Here is a 24809-nt window from a genome sequence, read left to right on the forward strand (position 1 = left end):
AGTTGTGGCACATGGGCTTAGTTGCTGCACAGCATGTGGCATCTTCCCTGACCAGAGCTCAAACCCGTGTCCCCTGCATTGGCAGGCAGATTCTTAACCACTGTGCCACCAGGGAAGTCCCTATTCTTTTTTTTTTTTAAACACATCCTTTATTTATTTTTAAAGTATTTATTTATTTATTTGGCTGTGCCGGGTCTTAGTTGCTGCGTACAGGATCTTTAGTTGCGGCATGCAAACTCTTAGTTGCAGCATGTGGGATCTAGTTCCCTGACCAGGGATCGAACCCAGGCCCTCTGCATTGGAAGCGTGGAGCCTTAGTCACTGGACAATTGGGGAAGTCCTTAAACATTTATTCTTGATAAAAACTCTCAGAAAAAATACGAATAGAGGAGAACTTCATTAAGTTGAAAAGAGCACCTACAAAAAAATCTACAGTTAACGTTATACTTAATGGTGAAAGACTGAATGAATGCTTTCCTCCTAAGTTTGGAAACAAAGAAAGGATGTCTGCTCTCACCAGTACTATTAAACAAAGTGCCAGGAGTGGTAGCCCACTCTATAAGGCAAGGAAAGGAAATAAAAGGGATTCATATCAGGAAGAAATATTCTGTACACTGAATGTATCAATGTCAATATCTTGGTCGTGATATTGTACTAAAGTTTTGCAAGATGTTACCATTGGGGGGAACTGGGTAAAGGGTACAGGGATCTCTGTATTATTTCTTACTTTAACTGAAGTAAGTAATCTACAATCATTTCAAAATGAAATGTTTAACCTTAAAAAAAATACAGATCGGCCCCAAATCCCTTTTGTTTTTATATGCTTTGCATTCTTAGCATTGCAGGGAAAGGTAAACACGATACTATTGGTGAGAGTATGAACTCTCCTATTCCGTGGTCCTTAGAAGGGCCATATTGTTTTAGAGCATGAGTTTTTGCTTTCAATAAAAATATCTAATTCATCAGGCATGATGAATCATCCAACAAGGATACTGAGTCTCTGAGCTTGAGGCAAGTTTTGTTTTACAAGCTAATGTCAGATATCCAGTCAGCTGCTGGGGTGCTCTAGGAAAAGGAGCAAGAAATGTAAGAAATTGCCCTGAGGCCCCAGCAGGTGACAGCCGAATTGGGAAGGAGCTATTATGGTCAATAATCCTGGCAAGAAATCTCTTCTTCCGTGGGGTCTATTGGTCCCTGGTATGTATTCTGGTGAGAAGTGGGCAGAGGAACAAATAATGATAGATTATGCAGTCTTGATGGAGGAAAATGGATAGTAGAGAACCCAGGCTGAGGATGATTTGTTCCCTTTTAAAAACATAATTTGGGGGCTTCCCTGGTGGCGCAGTGGTTAAGAATCCACCTGCCAATGCAAGGGACACGGGTTGGAGCCCGGGTCCGGGAAGATCCCACGTGCTATGGAGCAACTAAGTCCATGCGCCAACAGCTACTGAGCCTGCACTCTAGAGCCCGCGTGCCACAACTACTGAAGCCTGCACAGCACAACTACTGAAGCCCATGCACCTAGAGCCCGTGTTCTGCAACAAGAGAAGCTACCGCAATGAGAAGCCCGCGCACCGCAACGAAGAGTAGCCCCCGCTCGCCGCAACTAGAGAAAGCCCGAGCGCAGCAACGAAGACCCAATGCAGCCAAAAATAAATAAATTAAAACAAAACAAAAACATAATTTGGGAAAGGGGTAACAATTGTTTAGTGGAAGGGAATTGAATGGCTGAGGGACAGGGGAGGGGGGAGGCTTATCTTGATTTTTGTATTATGTTCATGTATTATCTATTTACAAGAATGAATAAACTTAAAATTAACCGGTGGCCAGATTTCCTATAAGCCTGTCTCGGAGAGTATTTTGCTTAGGCTTTTGCTTGATGGTTTAAGTCCAGAAAACTGCCACCTTCCCACCTTTGCCTGAATCTACAGGTGTCCCCGGCATATAGGTTACACTTTTAAGTGTATGGACTGAGTGGAAGTAGCACTGGACTGAGAGTAAGAACACTTGGGTTCTAGTCTTCTGTCTCACTATGTAGCTGTGACCTTCTGTAAGCTCTTTCAACTATTTCCCCTGGGCTTCAGTTTCCTTATTTGTAAAACAAAGTTGATCTCTAAAGCCCTTGGTCAAAGTTACTGCCTCATTTTCTGCTGCCCCCAGCATTTGAGAGTGGGTACCTCTGCAGTACATCTCATATGTGTTGAGTAAACATTTATCCATTGGTTAACCAGGTAAAGGCTAAGAGGGGCACATAGAGGATGGCGAGGCGCCCCCTCTCACTCTTCAGCACAAAGCAGCAGAGCGCAGTGGTTCTATGGGCCTGTGAGGTCCTTGAGACTACTTTTCACTCCCCAGCCCGATTCCTGCAGTACAGTTAGCTGGTGCTCAACAAATGAGTTAACGTGTGAGGGAAATGAATGAGAAGCGGACCAGGAGGTGTGGAATTATCTAGCTAATTCCTGCAAAAAATTACAGACACGCCGCCTTTCCCTGATGCTTCAAGGAGACTGCGGGGGTGTGAACCTCCTGCAGTTCAGAGGCGAAGTCCTTCAGATCTCCATCGGCTTCAGACAGCGGGCGGGGCTGAGGGGAGTGAGCGAGCTCAGAGCTCGCCCGCCCCGCCCCTCGCCGCGCGCGCCCCAGTCGCCGCCGCGCGCCCCTCCCACAGCGCGCGCTCCGGGCAGCCGCGAGCCAGCCTGGAGACGCGCGATCTCCTTGTCGCCGCGCGGGTGGGTGGGATCGTGGCGGAGCTCGGGGCGCTGGAGCAGGGGCGGGAGGGCGCCATGGCGGCAGCTGTGGCGGCGGCGTCCGGTCCCCGCGCCGCGGCGAGGTGAGGGGCCGCCTCTTCTCGGCGGCTGAGGAGAACACAGCTGCCCGCCTGCCTTCCACGCGGGCCGCGGCTCCGGCATGGCCGGGCTCATTAAGAAGCAGATCCTGAAGCACCTGTCCCGGTGAGAGCGCCAGCGCCGGCCCCAGCGGTCCCGGGCCCTTCCTCTCCCCCTTCGACCCTCCTCCCTGACGCCGTGCTCCTGGCCGGCCTCCCTCTCCTCAGCCCGGGCCGGGACTCGGCGGCGATCCCCGCCTCAACTCGAGCCGGACGGCCGCCTCCCCGCTCCGGTGGCCCCGAACGTTGTCACCACTCTGCTCTTCCCTGGCCCTGGGCCCTCCGGGACCCGGCGCCCCTGCCCTTGCGCGGGTGCCCAGGCTCTCCTCCCCAGCCTAACAGCCCCCCGGCCCTCCCGACCCCAAGGGTCTCCTGACCGGCTGCGCGCACCCTCAGTTCCCACACCGCCGGGCAGGTCACCCCGTCCTCCCTTGCATGCCCCCTGGGCCCTCTGCCCGTCACTCCGTGGACCCCGCGGTTTCCATCCTTTCCTGCCCGCCCCGCTGTGTTTCCTCTCGGCTGAGGACCCGCTGCCCCTCCCTCGGGGCCGTCTGCCCGCCTCTTGACCCGCCCGCCACCGCCACCCCGGCCTTCCTCTTCCTAGTGCTGCTCCGGGCTAGATCCTTCTTCCCCGGCCCCTTCTAAATAACCCTGTCACCCAGTCCCGCGTAACCCATATTCCGTTCAGATTCCCAACCCCGACACTGGTTTCGCCTTCCCAGAAGCACCCAGCTCCTCCTCTTCATCGTCTGGCTGACCCTGTTGCATCACCCTTGAAAAAGCTAATCCTTGCACCCAGGGCCGTTCCTCTGATCTCCTTTCTCCTTCCTTTGCTTCTCTTCTCCTTACATAGACTAAAGGGAGAAGGGCCATGAGAGTTGGGCATAAAGTTTCAACAACCTTCCCTTTAAGATGTGGAGGTTTTTTGACAGCCTGTGAAAAGAGCTAACGACGCCCACTTCTACTTTGCAGTCATTTATTAAGCAATGTGATGTCCCTCAAGTCATTTGGACCCGAGCCAGGTGACAGGCAAAACAATTCAGTTGTAATTGGGTGACTGCTGACCCCTGATTACGATTGCAGGTTGTCAGAACTGGTGTCCACAAAAATTGGAAGCTAGCCTTTCAGTTCGTTTTCACTCCTTATTCCAAGCGGGGCTTGGTGATACCTTAATACCTTTAGACAGCCGTTGTCTGTCACGTGGAGAGTGATCCAATCCTTGGCTCCACAGTGGTCAGTGGTTTTCAGGAGGTGCGAGTAGGGGGAGAAGCCAGTCACCATGGGACCCAAGACCTTGCACTCATGTGTCTTTCCTGGTCTTCTCATTGCCTTGGTGAGTGGTGTGTGAGACACTATTCCTGTCACTGCATCTCCTTTTCTGGCAGACACTGGCCAATTTACTGTTACTTTGATTTTAGACTTTAATTAGTCATTAGATTCAGATACATCTTTTGGTTAATCACCACACCATGTTTTAAAAGTAAAAGCAGATTGGAGGCTGGAGCTGGAAAGTGCCTTTGGACCCTTGGTTAACTCCCTAGTATATTGTTTTTCAGGTAACATTCATTTGGGTGTTCCATAAATTTGGTTGTTCTGTGTAAAGACTTATGTGTAGGACTAATGATTGTGAAATGAGACAAAATTTAACTAAAGGAAAACCATTAATTTGAGTGAACACAGAATCAGAGAATTTTAAAGTTTAGAGATGACCTTACCTAACATAGCACTGTGTTTAAAAGTCCAGGCTCTTTCTGGTTTCTTTCTTTTCTTTTTTTAAAAGTCTTTATTGAGTTTGTTACAATGTTGCTTCTATTTTATGTTTTGGTTCTTTGGCCCCAGGCATGGGGGATCCTAGCTCCCCCACCAGGGATCGAACCCTCACCCCTGCACTGGAAGGTGAAGTCTTAACCACAGGACCGCCAGGGAAGTCCTTTTGGTTTACTTTCTTTAACTGTAAAATGAGGATAATAATAGTATCTAACTCAAAGGGTTATTGTGAGGGTTATATGAGTTAATACACAAGGGCTTGTACAGTGCCTAGCACATAGTAAGTGCTCAATAAAACATGAGATATGGCTATTTTGGGGGCCATAACTTCTGTGACAATTTGATATAAGCCATAGACTTCTCCAGAAAAATCCACATACACAAACAAGTAATTTTTTATATAAGTTCCCTGGGGGGAGGGGTTAAGAACCCCTTAAAGCACATGCCTTAACCCCATAAGGCATCTTGAGTGAATGCCCTGAATAATCCTTGACTAGTTCAACCTCTCATTTTATGGCTGAGGAAGGTAAAGCCTAGGAGGATAAATGACTTGCCTAAGTTGCAGTGGAAGGTAAGGTAGAGAAATAGAGGGAGTTCCCTGGCGGTCCAGTGGTCAGGACTCAGCGCTTTCACTGTCAAGGGCCCGGTTCAATCCCTAGTCCGGAAACTAGGATCCCACAAGCCCCATGGCCCGGCCAAAAAAAAAGGTAGAGAAATAGAACCCACCTTTCTAATTCTGGTATACTTTCCCCGTAGGGCACTCATATTCTGTGCACCCTCTATGAAGATAGAGCTTTTAAAGAAAAATTTTAATAGTATATGCTAACACATTCAGTGAATCCTTAGTGAACAAAGTATCTCTTTTAGATGAATTAGGAGTAGGTATGACAGACATTGGGAGAAATTTCTTGTTTCCTCAGGGTTGTGTGGTTGACTGAGGAGGTGGGGGGAGAAGGTTATTCAGGGCTGCAATTTCAGGGCTCCTGGAAAAGTGCTAGGACATGGGTCTAACTGGGGGAAAGGTCAAACTCCTGAGGCCTTTCTGTTGGTTTAACTCGGAAAAGCTGCCTTAATCACATGTGACATTTGTGTCTTTGTATGGTCTCTACTACACGTACAGAGGCCGGCCTGCCTGGAGGGGAACTATAGCTTCTATGTCTTGCCAAACCTGATGGGGAAGGAGAGAGGAGAAGGGGTACTGGGTTACTATATTAAGTAAATATTTATAGGTGTTTAATAATTACTTGTTGATGATGACAGTGCCGCTTGACCTGGAAGAGTATCCTATAGCAGGAAGGATATCCCAGTGACTTGCATATTATTTTTAATTTTGGTCATGAAGTTTCAGGTACTAAAGTTTCTTGTTGGAATGCATCCTACTTGTTAGTAGAGTATTTTGGTAAACAAGATTTGAAGGAGGTGATGTTCAAGATACTTTTGTTAAGTGTCTTCTCTAGGCCAAGCACTGATCTGGGCACTGGGGATTCAGGAGGAAAGAAGTATAAATCTCTTCTAAGGGCTTTAACCTATGGTTTGGATAACTGCTGTTTAATACAAATAGCTTCAATGTACAGTATTCATTTAAATAAACCCAGGAGGAGACCTTTACTTAGAAACAAAAGTAATCATTTAAAAAATATCCAAAATTGATTTTTCACCAAATTAGATTATTCTTGTTTTAGAACACCTTAGCTAAGACCTTTTGTTATACAAGTAAGAAGAAATATGATAGATTGTAAAGTGAGTCAAGGGACTATGGCTCAGGAAAAGAGCGTTTTTTTCTGGAGCCAGACAAGCTAGATTCACCTTCTAGCTCTGCCACTTAATGAACAGGGCAGCCTTTCTGAGCCTTAGTTTTCTTGTCTGTAAAGGATGAGAATAAGGAAGAATACTACGTGCTTTGCAGAATTTTTTGAGAATTGGGGATAAAGTATTTATTATAGTGCCTGGCGTGGAAGTAGCGTTTAATAAAGAGTAGCTATTATCACATGGCCAGAGAATACACTTCCATGGTATGGGTGACAGCAACTAATCCAACTGGCTCTTTTAGAAACCCATCAGAAGTATGAATTATTTACTCAGAATGGCTGCGGGAAATGTGACCCCGAGTGACAAAGACATGGCTGATAGACATGATAGATATTTAAAAAACATAAGCATTAGGTGAAATTCAGAGGCATAGATGATTTCAGAGTCCTTTCAGAGAATAAGAGAGCCTGACTGTGAGCTCAGCCCTCTCCATTTCTGATCAGTGCCTCCACTCGTTTATACTCATCATCCTGGAGAGATCACTGGGCCAGCCTCTGGTGGACTGCTGGGAGCTGCAGGCTCAGAGAGGCTTGCCCTGCTTGCCCAGGGTCTGTTTAGGTGAAGGTTTCTAGGCCTAGTCTCAGCTTCCAGATCACGCCCCTTTATACTAGACTTTACTTATTGTCATCTTCATTTCCCCAATAATTATTTTGTGCATTTTCTGGCAATAGTGCAATCATAGATGTATTTGTTTCCTTCCTCATCTTGTTGCGTTGCTTCAGAATAAGCGCTTTTGTTTACTCAGCAGATATTTAATAGTGATAGCCAACTGTGCGAATAAGCATTTTACAAGTCTTATGATGATTTAATCCTCAGACTAACCCTGTGAAGGAGACATTAGGCCCATTTTATCGATGAAGAAATGAGGCACAGAGAAGTTAAATAACTTGCCTCAAATCGTAACTAGTAAGTGATGGAACTGAGATTCTAACGCAGTCACTCCCATTCCAGAGCCGGGCTCCTTTTTTTTTTTTTTTAAATGCCTTATTAATCATCTGTTTTATTTTATTTATTTTTTTAAATTTTATTTATTATTTATTTTTGATTGCTTTGGGTCTTCGTTGCTGTGCGCGGGCTTTCTCTAGTTGCAGTGAGTGGGGGCTACTCTTTGTTGCAGTGCTCGGGCTTCTCATTGCAGTGGCTTCTCTTGTTGCAGAGCATGGGCTCTAGGCACGCGGGCTTTAGAAGTTGCAGCACACAGACTCAGTAGTTGCGGAGTGCAGGCTCTAGAGTGCAGGCTCAGTAGTGTGGCGCACGGGATTAGTTGCTCTGCGGCATGTGGGATCTTCCTGGACCAGGGATCGAACCCATGTCCCCTGCATTGGCAGGCAGATTCTTAACCACTGCACCACCAGGGAAGTCCCCAGAGCTGGGCTCCTTAATCACTCTGCTGCTCTAATGCTTCTCATCTACTGAACATACTCTTGCTGCCAGCACCCACGTGGAGGAAGAGAATATTACCAGCACCAAGAAACACCCTTGTGTCTCCTCCCATCATTACCTCTACCAAAGGGTAGCCACTGTCCTGATTTCTAACAGCAAAGATTAGTTTTGTCTTTTTTTGTAATTTATATAAATGGAATCACAGAATGTATGCTTTCATGTCTGGCTTCTTTAGTTCAACATTATTTTTGTGAGGTTAATCTCTGTTGTATCAATTTGTAGATTTTTTCATTTTCATTGCTGTCTAGTGTTCTATTATGTGAATATACCTAAATGCATTTATACATTTTACTATTGATGGACATTTGGATAGTTTCCCAGTTTAGGGCTATGCTGAATAGTGCTGTTAGAAACATTCTAGTACATGTCCTTTGGTGAACAGATGTATACATATTGGTTGGGGATATACCTAAGAGTGGAATTTCTGGGTTGTGGGATATGTATATGTGAAATTTTAATAGATATTACCAAACAGTTTTCCAAAGTGGCTGTACCAATTTGCACTTCCACCAGAGATGTATGAGAGTTCTGGTTGCTCTATATCCTTGCCAACACTTGGTATTTTTGATCTTTTTCATTTTAGTCATTCTTTTTTTTAATTATTATTATTTTTTTAAATTTTTATTTTTTTAACATCTTTATTGGAGTATAATTGCTTTACAATGGTGTGTTAGTTTCTGCTTTATAACAAAGTGAGTCAGTTATACATATACATATGTTCCCATATCTCTTCCCTCTTGCATCTCCCTCCAGGCGGTCACAAAGCACGGAGCTGATATCCCTGTGCTATGCGACTGCTTCCCACTAGCTATCTACCTTACGTTTGGTAGTGTATATATGTCCATGCCTCTCTCTCGCTTTGTCACAGCTCACCTTTCCCCCTCCCCATATCCTCAAGCCCGTTCTCCAGTAGGTCTGCGTCTTTATTCCTGTCTTACCCCTAGATTCTTCATGACATTTTAGTCATTCTGTTGCGTATGTTTTGAAAATTTCTTTACTTCATCTGTGGTAAACCAGATGGCCACTTTATTTTTGCCTCTGTTTAATTTTCAAATTCTGATTTATTTGTAAATTTGAGGAAGCAAATGTCAAATGTCTGACAAGCAAATGTCAGAACCTTGAAAACAGATCTTTTTGGAGAAATGTTCAAATTGGGAGGTTCAATGAAAATAATTAGGGTAATTTGTAACCATTAACCCATACATTTCTTGCTTGGAAGGGATGTGATGCTTTGCTCCCTGTCAAAATAACAGTCATGTACCTTGAGAGAAAGGAGGGGCCGTTTATTAGGTGTTTGAGTTTTTGTTAAATATTTGGTCTTCAGACTACCCTGGATATTAAATAATTTCATTCTGTTCTATAAGCTTAGTACCCCATTGGCATAGTCTTTTATCTTTACTAAAGAAACTAAAACTTGAATTTCATAGTTTTTTTTTTTTTTTTTTTTTTTTTTTTGCGGTGTGCAGGCCTCTCACTGCAGGCTCAGCGGCCATGGCTCACGGGCCCAGCCGCTCCGCGGCATGTGAAATCTTCCCAGACCGGGGCACGAACCAGCATCCCCTGCATCGGCAGGCAGACTCTCAACCACTGTGCCACCAGGGAAGCCCTGAATTTCATAGTTTTTGTATTAGAGTCTTTACAACTTTCCAAGGATGATTCCCTTTTATCATAAAGTGGTTGTGTTGTGTCTTAAAAAGTAGCATTTATAAGCAATAAAAATTTCAAAGCAGTACTGTCATATGTATCTGACGTACAAAGCTTAATGTATGATTCACAAATAATGAAATTAGCTGCTTTGAAAAATTAATTGAGAGGCATGTCATTGTAGTAGAAAGAACCAGGACTTTGGATTCTAAAAGGTGGCTGTACATTCTGACTCTGCTACTTGTAAACTGGTGTTCAGCAAGTCTTTTTGCTTCTTGAAGCTTCAGTTTTCTCATCTGTAAAATGGGGGATAATAACGCACTCTGTTGTTTTGAGGATTAGAAATAATGTATAAAAGTGCCTGCTACTGAAAAAGTATTCAATGAACAGTGACTATTACTTATCATATTAAAGTTGCTCAAGAGAGATCACTGACAGTGCCTAACTTACCCAAATGTCTAATTCTTTAGATATTTAAGAATTATGTTTCTTAATATTTTAATACGGAGAGGTAGAGATGAATGCTCTGTATCACTGCTTAAGGAGAGAGGGAAACAAGCGCTGGTCCCATTTATCATTTTTTTCTTATCAAGGCACACTACAAGGTAAACTTTGACCTCAGCATAGGTGAAATACTTGAAATATAATACTGGGTTGGGTCCTTAGAAGATTTAATTATCCAAAGTTTAAGAAGATAGCACAATCATATACTGTATTCTCACAGCGGAAAAAAAAATTAGAGGTCATTTAGTTACCCTCACCTAATATAAAGCCTGGTTGAATAATAATCTGTTAAGTATGGTGTTAATTGCTGGAAAAAAAAAGATTCTTTTTATCACAGCTTAATTCTCTACAACCACTGGAGTGTGACCCCCATATGGCAGGGATTATGTCCTTTGGCTACTTTGAAAACCAGAGAGTTTAAGATGTTTTGAATGGGTTAAGTGGGTGCAGGAGAAGGTATGTAGAATGGAGGTGTATAGTTATAACTCATGGAACCGTAGACCAGAGCAGGAGTGGGGGTGGGAGAGCAGAAGGGCAAGGGAATCCAATTCACCCAGTGTCATTAAGGGACCTTTTATCTCTGTGTGATGAAGCAAGTGCTACTGGTGCTGATTATAGATGCTAAAGAACATTTCCCAATATTTATAAGCAGTAGAATCAATCAATCAATCAATATCTGTAGTAAATGGAAAAACTAAGGTGTAAAAATAATTCACATTAGCAAGTTAGGTAAAGGGTATGTAGTTTGTACCTTCTTGCCACAAAAATAAGGACTAGATGTATTATAAGTTATTTGTTGATTGACGTTGTTTTATTCGCCCACAGCAATGATCATTTTACATGTATACTCAGTCTTTATAGTGCCTTGGAGATATCTATATCTATATCTATCTATCTTGGATGTCAGCCCATCATTTAAAGAATGAGAACACTGATGGTGAGAGGTCAGTGTATTTAAGTCTCTGACTTATGGAAGTGTTATGTTCTCAAAATTTATTTCTAAGTTTGAAATTTGGAGTGTGTGGTCCAGTAGTAGAAATAGTGTTATAAATGTTGAATAGGTTCCCAGTTAGCCCACAAAAGCAATAGTGTGTTAATTATATATAATATAAGCTCACTAGATGGAGATCTGGGTCTTGATTGTTAGGGAACCATTTGAAGGAGGTGGGGAGATGAAGAAGAAGAAGAAAACGTTTTTCTTTCCCATTCCTTGGAGTAAGATCTTTTAGATCATTGAGATCATTGTATCTCAGCAAGGACTTTTTTTTTTGGTTGTGATTGAGGAGTGTGACCAGCATTTAATGAGTGGGCTGGAGATGCTGACGTCATGCAGTATGCAGAATCATTTCACACAAAGAAGGATTGTCCTTTGTCTTTTTAAAAATTAATTATTTATTTACTTTTGACTGCACCAAGTGGCTTACGGGATCTCAGTTCCCTGACCAGGGATTGAACCTGGGCCACGGCAGTGAAAGCCTGGAATCCTAACCATTAGGCTACTAGGGAACTCCCTGTCCTTTGTTCTTTTTGACTTCTGAATGTTTGTTAGATGTTTACAGAGGTGAATTACCTGTTTAGATTATATAAGCCTACTTACATGTAAACACAAAGTACTGCACAGATTTTTTTTTTTTTTTTTTTTTTTTTTTGGCCGCTCTGCGCAGCTTGTGGGATCTTAGTTCCCTGACCAGGAATCGAACCCGTGCCCCCTGCAGTGGAAGCACGGAGTCCTAACCACTGGACCACCAGGAAATTCCCTGCATAGCTTTAAACTAGAGTGAATGTTCCAGGACTGCAGCTACCATGGGGGAAAATTGATTTGAACGTTATTTTAGAAAATGTTGTCACTCTTGGCAATACCACTCGTAGAGTTGGGTCTGTTAGGGCTGAGAACCACTGAGTTAGTCTGGAATCTGAAACAGCTCAAGTTTGCTCTTGATATACTTGCTCTTCTCTCCTTTATGTCTCTTTCCCACCTCCTAAGTCCCCCCTTCTTATGTACCCATTGCCCCGGTTCTACCCCCAGTCCTCTGCTACCATATCCCCCTACCCTCAGGCCTATATGCTCTGATCCCCTTACTTTCTCACCAAAATTCCCAGTTCATTAGGATATATGATTTCACCCAGCTCAAGGGGAGGAATAGAGAACATATGTGGGAGCAGGAATGCTATTCTAACTAGACCAACTCTAATTCATAATATGTCCTACAGGGTCAGCTCCCCTAAGCTACTCTTACTTTCATAGCTCCTCAATCCACAGATACTCTGGAAGCTCCAAGTTTGTTTTTTATTTTCCAAAAGTGGTTTTTGTTGCAGTGGCAGTGAGGATGGGGCAGGGGTCTGGGCAGCAGGGGTCTGGGCAGTGGTATATATGGGTCATTTGAAAGTTGGGGAGTTCTGAAATGTAGACAATCCAGATAGGGATGGGCTAAGTTCATTCAAGCTGACTTCCTCATGCCATCTGGTGTAGTGCTTTCCCAGGCAGAGCTGAAAATATGCATTTCCCTTTTCTAAGAGACATCTGTTTTTCTTTCTTCTCTCTCTGTGTCTCTTTTTTTGAAATTTCTGTTTTTTAACCTGAGCGAAAGAAGGGGCTGCAGTGTTCAGGAACTCACTTTATTTGAGGAACTGGCTTGACAGAGGTAGAAAAGGGTTCGACTTCTAATAATATAGGAGTATCTTATATTGACCTAACCCTCCCTCATGTAACAATTACGAGCTCTGGGTACTATGTAAAAAGCAACAACTGGAAGACTTTGGAAAGTGACCAAATGAGGCAGAAACTGACAGGGAACTTGAAAGATGGGAACTGCACTGGGTAAGATTCTCACTTATATAGCTTTTTGCCTGAGGACACTCCCCACTTTGCATGGTGGGTGATGGCTAGCACTCAAGCAAAAGTCTGCAGTCTTACTAGCTTGGGCAGTCAGAGAGTAGAGTTCAGGGCTATAAGAGGGGCTGGAAAATGAGGGAATAAATCTCAGAAAGAAGGGAGCAGACTTCCCTGGTGGCACAGTGGTTAAGAATCCGCCTGCCTGGGCTTCCCTGGTGGCGCAGTGGTTGAGAGTCCGCCTGCCGATGCAGGGGACACGGGTTCGTGCCCCGGTCCGGGAAGATCCCACGTGCTGCGGAGCGGCTGGGCCCGTGAGCCATGGCCGCCGAGCCTGCGCGTCTGGAGCCTGTGCTCCGAAACGGGAGAGGCCACAGCAGTGAGAGGCCTGTGTAATGCAAAAAAAAAAAAAAAAATCCGCCTGCCAGTGCAGGAGACATGGGTTCAATCCCTGGTCCGGGAAGATACCACATGCTGCGGAGCAACTAAGCCTGTGTGCCACAACTACTGAGCCTGCGCTCCGGAGCCTATGAGCCACAACTACTGAGCCCATGCACCACAACTACTGAAACCCACGTGCCCTAGAGCCTGTGAGCCGCAACTACTGAGCCCACGTGCTGCAACTACTGAAGCCGCATGCCTAGAGCCCATGCTCTGCAACAAGAGAAGCCACCGCACTGCAACGAAGAGTAGCCTCCACTCGCTGCAACTAGAGAAAGCCAGTGTGCAGCAATGAAGACCCAGTGCAACCAAAAAGAAAAAAAAAGAATAAAGAGATGTGCAATTATTAAAAAAAAAAAAGAAGGGGAAGCCCTAAAATCTGCTTTAATCCTTGATATGCATGGGCGAAGACTCCATGGAGCCTGGAAAGGCAATGGTTGAAAGCTGAAAGAATTGAGCTGAGATTCAGCTTCTGTCCACCACAGGGAAGACAGAGTTTGGAGTATGAATCTAGCTGAGTTAATTGCCCAACAGAACAAAATTCTTCAAAGGAAGATTGACAGAATCCAGAATCTCAATAATGTCCAGTATACAATAATAAATGACCACATGTGTAATAAAGGAAAATGTGACTCATTGTCCAGAGAATGGCAGTCAGTAGAAATGACCCCAAGATGACTCAGATGTTGGAATTATCGGACAAGGACTTTAAAGCAAACTTGGTAGTAGTAAATAAACTTGGTAGTAATAAATATCAGACAAGGACTTTAAAGCAAACTTGATAACAAATGGAGAATGTGAGCAGAGAAATGGAAAGTATAAAAAGAACCAAATATAAAATCTAGAACTTAAAAGTACAGTATCTGAAATGAAATATTTATTGGACTTGCTCAACAGCAGATTGGAGATGGCTAAAGAAAGGGTCAGTGAACTTGAAAATAGAGTAGTAGGAATTATCTACTCTGAAGAACAGAAAAGATTGAAAAACAAAAACAGAGTCTCAGCCTATGGAACAATGTTAAAATATGTGTAACTGTAGTCCTAGAAGGAGAGAAGAGAGAATAAGATACATGGCAGATTATACTTTCCAAAGATGACTACAACAATATCTTTCACCTTACACGTTTTTCTCTTGGCTCTAGTGGCTTTCTTGTAACCAACTGAATGGGAGTGGAAGTGACATCCAAGCTACACGAAATAACTACATGTAGGTGTGCAGTCAACAGTTCCAGCTGAGCCCAGCCTTTGAGACATTCCAGCTCAGGGCCCATCCATGTGAATGAAGAGGGCTCCAGGTGATCCCAGCTCCTAGCCATTCATCTCTTCCCAGATGAGGCCCCAGATATCATGAATCAGAGAAAAACAACCCTAGTTATCCCTTGAATGGATTTCTAATGCACAGAATGTGTGAGCTTAATAAAATGCTTACTGTTTTATGGCGCTAGGAGTAATTTGTTTTGCTGCAGTAGATAACTAAAACAAGCCAAAAAACTTCTGAATAATGGCTGACAACTAAATAATAAAAAAAATACAAGTAACCAATTTAAAAATGGGCAGAGTATCTGAATAGACATGGCCATAAATACATGAAAAGATGTTCAACATCATGAGACCATCAAGGAAATGCAAATCAAAACCACAATGGCTGGACAGGAATAAAGTCGCAGATGTAGAGAATGGACTTGAGGACAAAGGTGGGGGGAAGGGTAAGCTGGGATGAAGTGAGAGAGTGGCATGGACATATATACACTACCAAGCGTAAAATAGGTAGCTAGTGGGAAACAGCCACATAGCACAGGGAAATCAGCTCGGTGCTTTGTAACCACCTAGAGGGGTGGGATAAGGAGGGTGGGAGGGAGACACAAGAGGCAGGAGATATGGGGATATATGTATATGTATAGCTGATTCACTTTGTTATAAATCAGAAACTAACATACCATTGTAAAGCAATTATACTCCAATAAAGATGTTTAAAAAACCCCCCAAAACCACAGTGGCTACTAGGATGGCTATAATGAAAAAGACAGATAATAACAAGTGATGGTGAGGATGTGGAGAAATTAGAACTCTCAAATACTGCTGGTAGGATTGCAAAATGGTACAACCACTTTGGAAAATAGGCAGTTCCTCAAAAAGTAAAACAGTTACTGTTTGACCCAGCAATTTTACTCCTAAGTGTATGTCTAACAGAAATAAAATTTGTAAGTCCACAAAAAAACTTGTATTTGCTTTTCTTTTTTGCAGTACGTGGGCCTCTCACTGATGTGGCCTCTCCCGTTGCGGAGCACAGGCTCCGGACGCGTAGGCTCAGCGGCCATGGCTCACGGGCCCAGCTGCTCCACAGCATGTGGGATCTTCCCGGACCGGGGCATGAACCCGTGTCCCCTGCATCGGCAGGCGGACTCTCAACCACTGCGCCACCAGGGAAGCCCCGTATTTGCTTTTTTAAAAAAATATATTTATTTTTTTATTTGGCTGTGCTGGGTCTTAGTTGCGGCGCATGGGATCTTTGTTGCAGCATGGGGAATCTTTAGTTGCAGCATGTGAACTTTTAGTTGAGGCATGTGGGATCTAGTTCCCTGACCAGGGATCAAACCCGGGCCCCCTGCATTGGGAATGCGCAGTCTTAACCACTGGACCACCAGGGAAGTCCTGTACTTGCATTTTCATAGTAGCATTATTCATAATATCCTCTAAGTGGAAATAACCCAAATATCTATCAACTGATGAATGGATAAACAAAATGTGACATATTCATGCAATGGAATATTCTTAGCTATAAAAAATAATGAAGTGCCAATTCATGTTACAACATAGATGAACTTTGAAAACAGTATGCTAAGTGAAAGAAGCTAGTCACAAGAGACCACATATTGTACGATTCCATTTATATTAAATGTCCAGAATAGGCAAATCTATAGAGACAGAAAATAGAATGACAGTTGTCTAGCTTTGGGAGGGATGGGGAGATTGGGGGTGATAGCTGCAGGGTATGGCTTTTTTTCCTTGAGGGAGGTAGTGAAAATTGATTAAGCTTATGGTTGTACAACTATGTGAATATACTAAAAAAATCGTACATTTTAAATGCATGTATATATGGTATGTTAATAATATTTCAAAAGAGCTGTAACAGAGCGAGAGTGGGAGAAATAATGTCTAAAAATGTTCAAGCTTGGTGAAAAACAGATTTACTGACTCCAAGAAGCTCAGTAAACCCTAAGCAGGATAGATCCAAAGAAAACCACCCCAGGCACATCACAGTTACATTGCTGAAAACTAAAGATAAAGAGAAAAACTTGAAAGCAGCCAGAGAAAAATGCCTCATCACAGAAAGGAGAACATTGATATAAATTAATGGCTGACTTCTCATCCGTAACGAAAGAGGCAAGAAGACAATGGGATGATATCTTTAAAATGCTTAAAGGAAGAAACTCAGCCTGGAATTCCATATCCAGCTAAAATGTCCTTTAAAAATGGAAGGTGAAAAAAAGACTATGTTTATTTATTTACTTATTTATGCGTGCATGCATGCTGCATTGGGTCTTAGTTGTGGTACATGGGATCTTCCGTTGTGGCACATGGGCTTCTCTCTAGTTGAAGTGTGCAGGCTCCAGAGTGCATGGGCTCTGTAGTTTGCAGCACACGGGCTCTCTCGTTGAGGTGCGTGAGCTCAGTAATTGTGGCACGGGGGCTTAGTTGCCCTGTGGCATGTGGGATCTTAGTTCCCTGACCAGGGATCAAACCCGGGTCCCCTGCATTGGAAGGCAGATTCTTTAGCACTGGACCACCAGGGAAGTCCCTGGACTAAGTGATTATTTAAGATCCCTTCTAGCTCTGAAATTCTGTGACTGCAAATCTAAGAATTCTCACTTTCCATCATTGTGGTACATGTAAAGATGTCTGAGAGCCTTTCTCTGTTGTCTCTTTGGCAGATTGCAGTTCTCTGGCAGAAATGAAACCTGATCAAAATCTGTTTTTCCATCTTGATTTCATCTTAGCTTCTATGCTCTGTAACAGTAACAGATGGCCAGAAAATGTTTTCCCACATTCTTGAAGTGGAATAAATAGCAGGCTTCCATTAGCCTTTTCAGCCACCCTTGGACTCAGTGATGTCATCCTCTATTAGGAGCACAAATGCTGAATGAAATTTGTACCAGGGGTTGTTGGATGGTTTCTGATTAGATCTCAGATCAGTGGTTTCTTTGGTTGAGTAGACCTCCACAAACCTCCCCCACGACTGGCCCCATGGGTCACCTTTTTACCTATTCTTTGTTATTATAAAATGTGGACAAAATCAGTTGAGGAATTCTTACTGCATTTTTGTCTTTTTTTTTTTTTTTTTTTTTGCGTTACCCGGGCCTCTCACCGCTGCGGCCTCTCTCGCTGCGGAGCACAGGCTCCGGACGCGCAGGCCCAGCGCCCACGGCCCACGGGCCCAGCCGCTTCGCGGCACGCGGGATCCCCCCCGGACCGGGGCACGAACCCGTGCTCCCCGCACCGGCAGGCGGACCCCCAACCACTGCGCCACCAGGGAAGCCCCTTACTGCATTTTTGAGAAGCTGGTAAGGTAATAGCCATTTTTTGTTGACTCCTAAAAGTAAATTGATAAATTAAAAAGCAAATCTATGTTATATCATTATTACTGTTATGGGAGAACAGCCTGTGGTGGTCCGGCATAACCCGCCCGTACTGTCAGCCGTCCTTAGAGCATAAGTAAAGAACTCTTGGTTTTGTGTGTTCAGTTTTTGATGATTACTTACTAACTTACTTGCATATTTGATCATAGAGATGATGGCACAGTAACCTGTGTGGTCTCTTGTCAGTGTCTTGGTAGAGACTGGGCATTACTGCTGGTATGGTGGTGACTTAGCCCTGGGCATACTTAAGAAAGATTTTATTAATCTGATTTGTTTGGCGAAGTGCAGAAAAGTTTTTGATGGAGTTACACTATAACTTTACCCCCCCAAACAGATTTATTCTTCTTATACAGGTTAAGCAGTCCATGGTAGGTTGTAAAAGGGAAAAGATGTCCTCTAACCATTTCTGAGATAGCTTATAAATTCATTCTGTGCCAGATGTGTTTTAGAGGAACATATTACTGAGTGAAAATGTTACTAGAAGTAAGACAGTCCAGTGAGCAGAGCTGGGTTCATGCTTTTTCTCTGCCTCTTCCTGCCCTGTCACCTTGGGCAAATGACTTCACATCTGAGCCTCATGTTCTTCCTCTTTATTTTTTTTAACATCTTTATTGGAGTATAATTGCTTTACAATGTTGTGTTAGTTTCTGCTGTATAACAAAGTGAATCAGCCGTATGTATACATGTATCCCCATATCCCCTCCCTGTCCCACACCTCTAGGTGGTCACAACGCACGGAGCTGATCTCCCTGTGCTATGCAGCTGCTTCCCACTAGCTATCTGTTTTACATTTGGTAGTGTATATATGTCAATGCTACTGTCTCAGTTGTTCCAATTTACCCTTCCCCCTCCTCGTGTCCTCAAGTCCATTCTCTAGGTCTATGTCTTTATTCCTGTCCTGCCCCTAGGTTCATCAGAACCATTGCTCTTCCTCTTTAAAATGGGGATAATGATGCATACCTCATATGGGGTATTGCGAAGACTAATTGAGATAATGTGTTTAAATTCCTTTTCAGTGACTGGTACAAAGTAAAATGCTGTCATACTTTTTTATTTTTTTAAGGCTTGAAAAAATGAAAAATGACATTTATTTTATATGGAACTGTAAATAGAGTTAGATTTTGCATAGAATACAGTATAGAAGTTAGATGTATGCTACCTATTTAATACAGTCACTCTGAGAATGTCAGTGCTAATAAGCAGTGTAACTTATTCATTTTATTTGAAGTATGTTCTTCTTTTTTTCAGAGAGAAACATACTTGAAAAAGTACCTATTACTTTTTTTTCTTGAAAATAACTTTTTATCAGAAGGAAAAGTAGCTTATCTTAGTGATTCTCAGCTGAGGTGAGGAGGTGGGGTCTTATCAGAATCTGTGCAAGAGAGGGGAGACACACAGTCCTCAAAACTAATTTTATGTCTTCAAAAATTATTATCTTTAAGACTAATTCTTCTGATGGATGCCCTGCCCCCATTTCTGAGCTGAGGTGGCTTCCCTGAATACTTAAAGAGTAAAGGAAGGGTTGCTGGGAGGAAATAATTGTAATATCTTATTTTAGATACAAAAGGGGCTTGAAAAACAAAGCCTGCTGGTACCTAGTGATTACAAATAACATTGAGTTCTGTCTTCTGCTTTCCTTTCCTTCCTTCAGGACTGTGTTTCCTCCAGTTTACTCAGGGATGTGCACTGTATCTTCCTTTACTTTCAGTTGTTGTTGTTGTTGTTTGGCATAGTGGAAGTGTTTAAGGTGTTCATTTTTCCCTTTCACACCCAGTCCTGTTTCCTAGTAGGTGGCCCTTCTTTACAGGAAAAGAGGAATTCTCTTTCCCTCTGTGGCAAGTTAGTTTTCAGAGAATAGGAGCCATTATAGAAAACTTGTTCTTTTGGTTCCTAGAATAAAATTGATTCATACTCAGTAAATGTTGATTAATTTTTTTTTAATGAATTAAAATCAGTAAAAGTATGTGTAAGGGTCTGGGATTTTATTTTATCCTATTTAGAAGCTAACAGCCTGCTGCAGTTCGTGGTTGCTGGCAGAGCACGAGGCTCCTGGGTCAGAGACAAAGGACTTTATTACTCATGGCCCAGCAAGCAGCATAAACACAGGTTTGCACTAGTTCCCCTTGCCCCCACAGGTCCCACGGGTGTGGTATGAACAGGTCCCGATGGATGCCTGTACATGTGTCGTAGGACTGGAACATTGAGCTTGGGGAATCCACTGCTTTTATAGTACGTGGTATACAAGCCTGCTCTTTGCCCTGGAGGGGGACATTACTTCATCCCTCAAAACGCTTTGCAAACAGAATCCTGAGAAGTGGCCTGGGTAAGGAGCAGTCAGGGTCATGTGTTTTGTGTTTTTCTTACCCACCAAGACATGTAGGAGTGTGAGAGACCCAATGGGAGGAGTAGCTCTCTCAACAGGAAGTTTATACAGTAGGTTGTTGATAGAAATCTTAGGTAGATTTATTGTGAAATACTTGCCATACTGAAAGGTATAGAGAGTGATATAATGAATAGCCATACAGTCACCTCCCAACTTGAGAAATAAGCATTGTCCATACAGGTGACACTTGCTGTGGTCTCCTCCTCTTGTCCCATGAGTAAGCATTTCCCTGAATTTGTTGTTATCATGCCAGTGCATTTCTGTGTACCTGTTAATATCATACAGTACTGTGTGTTTATAAACTTCTAAAAATTTTTTTACTATCATTTAAAAAATTGTTACAGAGCCCTTTTACATAGTATTGGGTTGGCCAAACAGTTCGTTCGGGTTTTCCATAGCACTTTACTGAAAAACCTGAATGAACTTTTTGGCCAACTGAATACCATGTTAGTCACTGTAGGGGAAAATTGTAAAGATAAAACTCTTGCCCGTCATGATGTTATGGTCCAAGGAAAACCACAAAGACTAAAAACATAGCTTAGTAAAAGGAAAGGATATGTGTGAAAAAAAAGTTGGTAAACAACATATAACTCTAAAGTCAGCTATTAGCATCTAATATATGTAAGGGCTAAGTATAGTTACTGATGGAAGGAGAAATGGAATTCATTATTGGGGTAGAAAATAGTGACTATGTGAGGCAACAACAGTGAGAACTTACATGGGTGAGATTCATCTAGACAACTTGTCATACAGGAGAGGGGGTTACACTGTGAGGCAATGGCCTTAAGTTGATCCAGCCAGAAAGATGAGAGAAGGGAGCTGGGAGTAGTCAGTCAACAGGGCAGTTAGCTACGAGGTATGTAGGCCCAGCATTCTGTCAGGGAACCATTTTATTAGGAGGGATGGCTAAGACTAAGCCCCTGATCAAAGGGCTCAACATCTAATTGTGCAGCCGTAGTTACACATGGGAAAATTAGAGAACACCCTAAGACCCTCTCTGATTATGACCTAAATGTGTGTTACAGATTCCAGGGATGTAGAAGGTACGAGTTTAATGTGAGTTCAAGCAGTTAGGGAAAGAAAGCCTCAGTGAGAAGTCTGGAGTTGGGCCTTGAATGGCAAATTGTGATAAGGGTGCTCCAGGAAAAGGAGTGGGTGGCAAGAGCACATGAGCAAAGACGAGACAGTGACTGTGGAAAAGGGAGAGGATGGGCCTGTGTGCATTGTTTATGTCCAGGCCCCTTGATCTGTAGAGTTTCCCATGGCCTGGATTTTGCTGATTGCACACTTATGGTGCAGTTCAGCAGTTTTCCTCTGTATTTCCTGCAAATTAGCAGCTGGACCCAGTAGCGTGATGAGATTCAGGTTCAGTCCCTTTGGCAAGTCTGTAAGTGGTTGTGTGTTCTTTTGTCACATCAGTAAAGGTAGGTGTAAGGGTCTGGGGTTTCACTTTACCCTACTTAACAAGCCCATAATTAATCTGCTACTGTTTTGTATTCTAACCTCATAGAGCTCCCTCTTCTGCTGTTTCAAATAGTGTTTAAAAAGTATAATGGCTTGCTTTCTGAGATATTCTGGTCTGTTACCCCCCAACACCCCCGCCCCACTTTTATTTGGACCATCTCTTTTCTTCATTTCTGTCTTGCTCAGTTTTGATTCCTCTCCCAGCAGTACCCTGTCCTAGGAAGGAGCCTTGGTTAGTTCCATGAGTTTATAGGGTTAGATTGCTTCAGCTCCTTTGGGCCCCTTGCCCCAAATCCCTCCAGTTTCAGTTGCTATTCTCAAATTGGCTCACATTGCTTTTCGCTGAGTACTTGGTTATCTTGGGGTTCTTCTGTTCTCTGATCTGTCTGATGCCCTATTGTTTTCCTCTGTGTTGATCTGCACAGCTGCTTATAGAATTCATGTCTTGTGGCTGTTAATGTTTTTTCCCTGCCTGCTTGTGTATGAGGGTTTATGAGGATGCTTTATCTTCTAGTTTTGTTTTAAATGTTATCCATGGGTTTTTTAGTTGCTATCTAGTCCTGGTTTTATATGGAGATTCAGATATATCAAAAGGCTCTATTGCCACTGCTATAGCCATTTCTCCAGAATTCCCATTGTAGGTTCTTGAGTAGAAAGATGACACAGTCGAGACAGAATGAAATGTCTCACCTAACATCTTTTTAAAAAATAATTAATTAATTAATTTTTGGCTGCATTGGGTCTTTGTTGCTCCGCATGGGGTTTCTCTAGTTGAGGCAGGTGGGGGCTACTCTTCATTGCGGTGAGGGGGCTTCTCATTGCGGTGGCTTCTCTTGTTGCGGAGCACGGGCTCTAGGTGCACGGGCTTCAGTAGTTGTGGCTCATGGGCTCTAGAGCGCAGGCTCAGTAGTTGTGGCGCACGGGCTTAGTTGCTCCGTGCCATGTGGGATCTTCCCGGACCAGGGCTCAAACCCGTGTCCCCTGCATTGGCAGGTGGATTCTTAACCACTGTGCCACCAGGGAAGTCCTCACCTAACATCTTACATGGCGTAGAGACAGTGTGGCCATTAGTCCCCATTTGTTCTTTAACTTTCTCTTTTCTCTAAACTGAGAAGTGTTATTTGCTATAATGCCCATGTGCAGATTTCTGTGGAAATAATAGCTTCTTATCATCACTCTTTTCAGGTTCACTAAGAATCTTTCCCCGGACAAAATCAATTTGAGCACCCTGAAAGGGGAGGGTCAGCTGACCAACCTGGAGCTGGATGAAGAGGTTCTACAGAATGTGCTGGAGCTTCCCACCTGGTTAGCCATCACTCGGGTCTACTGCAACAGGGCCTCAATCCGGGTGAGAATGGGGGTCAGAGTGCTGCTACTCTCTTTGGACAGCAGGACTGCCTTCTTGAGGGGTGACTCCCACAGCCCTGAGTCTTTGCTTTCCTCTTTCAGATCCAGTGGACAAAGTTGAAGACACACCCAATTTGCTTGGTAATGGCCTTTCTTGATTGCAAGTAATCAAATGGGGATGGCCGGGGTAAGGTTTTAGAAGATCTGAGAGAAGATGGGGAGGAGCCCTGATGGGCTGTCCCTTTTGGGAGTGTGGGTTCTTCTGTCTGGCTTGCGAGCTTCTCTGTGAGACAGAGTGACTATTGTCTGGGCTTTTTCTGGAACTGCTGTGCAACATAGCAGTTAGCACTGAGACATAAGACCCTGGAGTCCTGAGTTGATTTTGTTTTATTTTGATTTTCGTTTTTATTTTAAAACAAGTTTTGCTGCCCAGGTTCTACCTTTACATTTCCTTTGGACTCCTGACAGAGGAAAAATTAGAAGTTTAGTTCATGTTGACTGTTGGGTGATTATCAGCTGAAAGCCCTCCAGGAACTGATTGATACATATCTTTACCCCAAAGACTGGAGTCCCCAGGGATAGTAATATCTCGGTAACTTGGATATATGTTTTCTTTTTCTGCTGTGAGCTAATCCCATGCTTGTCATGGAGTTCTGCTGCTAATGGAAATGGAAGGCGGAAGATGAGGGCTCTCTTTGTATTTCAGTTTGTTCATTCATTCATTCGACAGACATTTATTATCTGCCTACTGTGGGCACAGCCCTCGACTAGGTATTGGAGCACAGAGATGGATAAGACACAGTCTGTGCTGTGTGGGATTTTGTGCAGATGCTTAGCTCTCTGTGGCTTTTATTTCAGTGTCTGGATAAGGTAGAGGTGGAGATGAAGACATGTGAAGAGCCTCGGTCCCCCAATGGACAGTCTCCTATTGCCCTCGCTTCAGGGCAGAGGTTAGTTGCTTTGCGTCCTATTATTTCCAACATATTAACTGGTTCGGATCACCTTTTAATTAAAAAATAAAAACTTTATTATGGAAAATTTCAAACATGCACTGAAATAGAGAGAATAGTGTACTGAACCCCCATGCACTGAAGATCTAACTTTCACAATTCTCAACATCTTACCATTCTTTTTCTACCTTTCTTCTGCCACTTTGTGTGTATGTGTGTGTGTTCGCACACTCTGTAGTTCTTATTTATCTATTTATTTATTTTTGGCTGTGTTGGGTCTTTGTTGCTGCACGCGGGCTTTCTCTAGTTGCGGTCAGCGGGGGCTACTCTTCGTTGCGGTGTGCGGGCTTCTTATTGTAGTGGCTTCTCTTGTTGCAGAGCAGGGACTCTAGGTGCGAAGGCTTCCGTAGGTGTGGCACGCGGGCTCTGGAGCGCAGGCTCAGTAGTTGTGGTGCACGGGCTTAGTTGATCCACGCATGTGGGATCTTCCTGGACCAGGGCTTGAACCCGTGTTCCCTTTGTTGGCAGGAGGATTCTCAACAACTGCACCACCAGGGAAGCCCCACTCTGTAGTTCTTTTTTTTTTTTCACTCTGTAGTTCTTGAAAGCAAATCCCAGGTGCCATATCATTCCACTTGTAAATACTTCTGTATTGTGTGTCTTTAACAAACAGGATTGAGAAGAAAGAAAAAACCCCACAGTACTA

At 43.4% G+C, this 24809-nt stretch overlaps 1 protein-coding gene across 3 annotated transcripts in view; it reads left to right on the forward strand.

Moving 5' to 3' along the window:
- The first annotated feature begins 2716 nt into the window (after nucleotides 1-2716).
- BLTP3A (bridge-like lipid transfer protein family member 3A) overlaps nucleotides 2717-24809 on the forward strand; it is a 57136-nt gene continuing 35043 nt past the window's right edge. For all 3 annotated transcript variants that reach the window (XM_049693731.1, XM_004267701.4, XM_033424197.2), the window contains exons 1-4: nucleotides 2717-2951; nucleotides 22992-23154; nucleotides 23256-23294; nucleotides 24012-24103. In XM_049693731.1, the coding sequence (XP_049549688.1) occupies nucleotides 2908-2951; nucleotides 22992-23154; nucleotides 23256-23294; nucleotides 24012-24103 (338 nt within the window). In that variant the 5' untranslated portion in view covers nucleotides 2717-2907. The remainder of the gene's footprint in view (nucleotides 2952-22991; nucleotides 23155-23255; nucleotides 23295-24011; nucleotides 24104-24809) is intronic.

This window comes from Orcinus orca, chromosome 10, assembly GCF_937001465.1.
Source record: "Orcinus orca chromosome 10, mOrcOrc1.1, whole genome shotgun sequence".
Lineage (NCBI taxonomy): Eukaryota > Metazoa > Chordata > Mammalia > Artiodactyla > Delphinidae > Orcinus > Orcinus orca.